This window comes from Condylostylus longicornis, unplaced genomic scaffold (genome assembly GCF_029603195.1).
Source record: "Condylostylus longicornis isolate FDR11 unplaced genomic scaffold, ASM2960319v2 ptg000803l, whole genome shotgun sequence".
NCBI lineage: Eukaryota > Metazoa > Arthropoda > Insecta > Diptera > Dolichopodidae > Condylostylus > Condylostylus longicornis.
The window spans coordinates 8,043-13,869 of NW_026578748.1; the positions used below are offsets into that span (position 1 = coordinate 8,043).

Below are 5,827 nucleotides of genomic sequence, written 5' to 3' on the forward strand. Positions count from 1 at the left end.
AAACGTTGAGAGAGAGGGAAGGAAGACGAATGGGGGGGTTCGAGTTTAACACTTCGAGCTGGAGAGGCCTGAGATGAGAAGGAGCTTCCTGATCATGTGGATGGATCTCTACTCACCTCTCTTCTGGACTCGAAATATGTCTCGAGATTTGAGGAGTTGCAGTATTGGAAGTGAATTTTATCCTCGACTCTGATTGAAATCTGCGGGAATGCGGAACTTCCCCGGAGTTGAATGCCCATTTTGGGACACCTTTTTTATCCGACGGAGGGGTCGAAGGTTCCGACGTTTGCCGCGAGCGCAATCGGGTGTCGGTGCTAGCTCGCATCATTCCACTCGGGCGTCCAAGCGTCGATGTCACCGATCCCGCCATTTCAGCGGGAGTGAGCAAACGCGACGACGAGAACAGACTCGCTTGGGAAGATGGGATCGTCCCAACAACCGGAGAAACAGCAGGCGGCTCTCTTGTGCTTGGAACGATGAAACCTATTTTGCTCGAAATCTTCTTGGGAATAACAACAAGAGGACTAAAACATCCATCAGGTGATTTCGATCGGGTTGTTGTGTTCCAGGTGGGTCTCGTCTTTCTTTGTTTGAGGCTTCGGTTCTCCAGACAATCACGTTGCGCGTTATCGATCAATGAATTGTAGACGTCTTTCTCTGACACTTTCTCTTCGAACAGCTGAAGAACTTCTTTTGCAGCTTCCTTGATTTCATCCAACTTGTCGTCCATAGCGGTGACCAAGTAGATGGAAATTGTTTGCATTGCTGTGGCATAAGAATTCGTCAGTGTTCCTCTCTCGAAGGAAACTGCGATTATAAATTCGCCGATCACTGAAATCTGACGAGAAAGCGATTAAAAAAAAAGAATGAAGGGAATTTAAGAAGAAGAGGTAAAAAAGTTACCATGCTCAAGCGTAGAAGACTATTCCGATGGGATGAAAACTTCGCTAGGGTCTTGACGAAGCGACCCAATAAGTCATCATCACCATCATCATCTTCATCATCATAATCAGTGAGCGTAAGATTGTCCTACAGAAGAAAGCATAGAATAGTGAAGATGGTACAATGGTTAGATTTCACCAAGAGGTGACTAGCCACAGTCGCTACAGTGTTAATGATAGAGGTTAAGTAGCAGCAGCCTATAGAGCATCCACTTGACTTTAATAATTTACCAAACACTTGAAGATGAATCGAATTGTTTGAAGAGCAGCGTGACGAGCATCGTTATGTGGATGTGCAAGGAGCTCCACAAGCCTCTCTGTCCCTCCTGTCTCGATGACGTTCGATACACAGATCCGTAGCAGAGAAGTCGTGGGCAACATCCCTAAGACATCAACGAGTAAGTGGCATACTGTCGCCACTACAAATGCATCATAGCAGTTCAACAATTTTGACAGGCACAAAAACCATAAATGAAGTTGTGCTTGTGATTCCGTGGCAGATTCGAGCGTCGTCATAACGACATTAGGGGAGCTTTCGTTGGAGAGAGCGTGAGAACCGAGACTGTTTCTAGAGGGATCTTTCAGTGAGCTGTTCTTAGGGGAAAGATCCTGCTGTTCATTCTGTTGGTTGGCCCAGTCAACTGCCCACAGAAGCCGAAGCCTTTCAACGAGACGAAGTCTGGTGGTATTCGAAATGGTTGTTGAAGATGAAGACGAAAGGATCGCTTCTAATTTTCGTTTTAAAGACTCCGTTTGAGTAGGTGGAGTTTTCCTTGTTTGAAGTGATGTTGACCTGGTTGAATAACTTCCCAGAGATTGAACCCCATCTGACTTCTTCCGTGCGACGCGGCTTGGCGAATCCATTTAATTAATTCAAGACCGATCATTCAAATTCAGCAACAATAATACAATAATGCACGAATGCATTAATTGGAGTAGGCGAAACCATCTTGTATCAGTTTCGAAAAAAAGAAAAGAACAAAGAAAAAGCCATTTCTACTTCCTCTTGGATGAGATGTTTCGACGTCGTTTAAAATTGGGCATGCGTTCTGGTTTCTTGAGGGGCTGGTGCCGCTGGATTTTGTGGAGCTTGCGCCCTGCAAGAAGAAATAATGATGGTACTGTTAAACGAGCCGAGACTACCTGAGATAGCAGGAAGATTCTCAGGCGCGGTTGTCGAGTAATCAGGCTCCTTAGAAAGCTGCCGTGAGAGAATTTCGTCAATTCTGTATCTCTTGCGTGGCCTGAAATAGAAACAAAGTGAGGGAAGCGAGAAGGATCAATCTTTACCCTTGTCCCGAAAAATTCTTCAATGGATCTGTCCACCGCTTTCTTTTCCTTGGATTTTGTTTGTTTTCATCCTGCTGTAATTTCTGTACCGCCGATTCTACGGGTGTCATCGTGGTCAACGCTGATACTGAAGGTTTGAGATACGCTGGAAGATCTTGCAAATGACGACTGGAGGTGTGAGTCGTCTGCAGAATTCATAATAAAGAACCTCGCTGTCATGAGTTATACCAACCTGCCTAAATGCTTTTTTTAAAGCCCGTGCGTCGTCTGGATTCGCTTCGAAATGCTGTTTGAGTTTTTGGGAATGCAACACTTCTCGTTGCAGTTCTTGTAGCCGCAGAGACCCGACAGCCTTGGGTGTCACTGTTTTGAGTATGTCTTCTACTCGGTATCTGAAACAATCAATGTCCTTTAGATTCAACCCTAGCTGTTGAACCGCAGGTTGACCAGGATTCGTCAGTGACGAGCGCGATGCAATAATCTGCACGATCAAACAAAAAACTTCAAGGGGGGAACCATTGAAACCGAGTTGGTGGACGCAGACAATTCACCATAAATTTTTTTTTCTAAATCTAAAGGAGATTTTTTCTTCATTCTGATCTTACCTTCTCTAGAAGAGCTTCTTCCTTGGTGTCGTTGGAGCTGCACAAAGTTAAAGCAACACCCGAAGCTCCTGCACGCGCAGTCCTTCCAACGCGATGGATATAAGCTTTCTCTGTTTCTGGCATGTCGTAATTAATAACACATTTAACACCGTGTAAATCAAGACCGCGATGAACTCCATACGCTTGATCCTTCTGAAACAGAATTGTCACTCTGAATGAAAAAATACGTCTATTTTTTTTTTTACTTCACCTTTGATTTGCGACCTTTTGGAGATTTCTGTTCTTCGTCATCCGAAGCTGAATCGTCCATTTCCTCTCCATTTCTATTTCTAGCGTCCTTCTCCAAGAAATCGTCAGTTGCCAAGAGAAGTTGAAAAATGCTTTGATCAAACGATTGAAGAATGTTCATTCGTGAAGCAAAAGGAAGAGATCCGCAAAGAACGGCAGCTTGCATGGAGAACCGTTCCAAAAATAAGCGCAGAGAATACGCCCTGACAAAGCCGTAGAAGTATCCAGAGATGATAGACTTGTACCGAGGGACTAGAAGCTACGGAAAGGAATGCGTTCTCGTATGCCTTACCTTTCAGCAGTTGAGACGAAAACCAAACACTTCATGGGAACCAAACGAAGTTTGAGCAGTGAATACATAACCAAATACTTGTCCTTCCAGAAGCATCGCAGATAGAATTCGGATAGGGTGTTTGGTACAGAGTTCATTCCTCCAAACAACGCATTGTCTGACACCCCTTTCAAAGAGTCTTCTTCAAGTTTAAGAATCGCAGGATTGTGAAGCACCAGCGACTTCAGATGATCCACCTGAGATGGAATTGTGTCGCCGGCAATCAATCATCGATTGGCATATCCATCTTAGAGTGGCAGCTCGAGCTTACCTCGGAATTCAATGTCGCGGAGCACAGAACTGCTTGATAACGATTTTCAGTTGTTCTGTCACCCAAGATGTCCTTAAAAAGAACTTCGAGGTCTTGTTTGAAGCCTAGAGTCATCAATGCATCAGCTTCATCGAGTACGACTATCTGCAAGTTGGTTTTGAATGTTGATTTCAAATCTCCTAAATTTTTTGAACGATTTCGCCAAAAACTTTTCTTAGCTGTTGCTTTTATTGGCTGAATCGACTGCTTCGCTGATAAGTATGTCAGCAAAGATTTTGGCGTTGCGATGATGACTGTGGGAGGCACTTCACTGACGAGCTGGTTTAAGGATTCTGAAAGATGGCGAACTGAAATTTGAGAGCGGCAATATTCGCACAATTGCGTGCAAACCTCAGAGACCTGAGATGAACAGGAATCCAGTGAGAGAGTATACACACAGACTTCAGAGGGCAGGATTTCACCCTGCTATGGCTAATCAATCTTCGGGCTTTCACTCTCACCTGTACACACAGCTCTCTGGTTGGAACAAGCACACAAGCTTGTAACGGGGATGCTGTTTCAGACGTCTCGCCAGCAACTTTCTCCAGAAGACGCTGGAGCATCGGAAGACTGTAAGCAAGTGTCTTGCCCGACCCAGTACGAGCTCTTGCTAAAACATCCTTGCCCTGCAAAAGCAATGGAATTGCGCTTGATTGAACTAATGTGGGGTGTTTCAATCCGAGAGTTGTAACAACAGCCTTCGTGAGTCTTCTGTCAAGATGCCGCTCGCCAAACTCGGCGAAAGTCAACGAAAGATCTAAGAGACCGCCACCTTGATAAGACGCGTGGAGCTCCCCAGGGCTCGTTATCTCATCAGCATGATTTCCATCACTAGCATCGCTATCGTTGTCTATCCCGTTGTTGACGTCCTCAACCTTGGCAACATCCTGTAACGTTTCGTCTTCACTAGAGTCGCATGCATCGCTGACATCTTTCCCACGAATCTTCTTGTTCGGCAAAGCCGTTCCCAATCCATCGGATGGACGTCGTTTCACTCCCATGACGCAAGGCCTGATGCCAGTTGAGTTTGGGAAGGCAGGATAGCGGGACTGGTCCGTGATTTTAAGAGGTCTTAATGCAGAGGACGCCGTTGACTGACAAAATGGATCCTCAGCAAAGCGTCAAACGTTCGTCTTCAGTAGATCGTCAACCACCAAGGGACGATCATCACTACAGTCGAGGATACGGAGAGGACTGGGAGAGGCAGATGTATCAACGACCAAGGGGAAGGGTGCATGAGCCATACCATCAAGAATACATTCCTCCGTCCTACCGCCATCACTTTGGGAGACCGCCACCGTATTACCATCCAGATGGGATTCCACTGGAGCATCAGAGGCCTCGGGATTATGATGGATATCATCTCGATGTCGGAGGGAGGATCCCACCTCCATTCCATCACCAGTATCAAAGGGACAGATTTCCCCCACCAAGTTCTCGCGTTGTTGAGGATGTTAAATATCTTCCACTCCAGCCCCAGTGGCCAGTTGAAGAGAATCCCCCACAGCAAATCTTTCGTCCCTCTGAAGTTCCCAGTCAACGAATTGTTCCTCTCGAAAAGCACGATCTTATGACAAAATTCGTTCCAGTACGTCGCATCAAGTGAAGCAGTGTGACTTTTGTTTTTTTTCTCTTCAGCTCGGAGACATACGCGAACATCTCTCTCAAAGTATCATCGATTTGGCAAGATATATTTCCAGTCAAGTTTACCAACCGTCTTTCAGCAACGAGGAGTTCAAAGATGTTACAGATGACTACCGACTTCCAAACCTATCAGTGTGCTCTAATGACCGACGAAACGTTGAAACAAACATGTCGGTGATAGCATCAGTCCTCTGTGATTGCGCTGCTTTTCTGCCAACAAAATCGAGCGTTTATGCCTCGGTTGTCGCTCAAATTGGGGTCCACTCGACGCGTTTGCCAGATGCCATCACCCTCGCAGATGTTGATGCATCTATAGCAGCGCCCGAAGTTAAAGCTGACCCTTCAGATGAAGTTGCTTTAGCGCGTCGTGCAAAAATTGAGGAGTTCAGACTTCGCCGCAGTTTACTCAATTGTTTGA

At 45.8% G+C, this 5,827-nt stretch overlaps 2 protein-coding genes across 2 annotated transcripts; both read right to left on the reverse strand.

Annotated features, from left to right (window-relative positions):
• Nucleotides 1-1,971: 1,971 nt before the first annotated feature.
• On the reverse strand, nt 1,972-3,245 carry LOC129618283 (uncharacterized). The gene is made up of 5 exons (XM_055533074.1): nt 3,087-3,245; nt 2,837-3,028; nt 2,464-2,712; nt 2,232-2,416; nt 1,972-2,185 (listed from the first exon to the last, which is right to left on the reverse strand). The coding sequence occupies exons 1-5, from the start codon at nt 3,243-3,245 to the stop codon at nt 1,972-1,974; spliced, it is 999 nt and encodes a 332-aa protein (XP_055389049.1).
• A 433-nt stretch (nt 3,246-3,678) lies between these two features.
• LOC129618284 (probable ATP-dependent RNA helicase DDX56) lies at nt 3,679-4,766 on the reverse strand. Its single transcript, XM_055533075.1, has 2 exons — nt 4,227-4,766; nt 3,679-4,125 (listed from the first exon to the last, which is right to left on the reverse strand). Exons 1-2 carry the CDS (start codon nt 4,764-4,766, stop codon nt 3,679-3,681), a joined length of 987 nt encoding a protein of 328 aa, XP_055389050.1.
• Between the last annotated feature and the right edge of the window lie 1,061 nt (nt 4,767-5,827).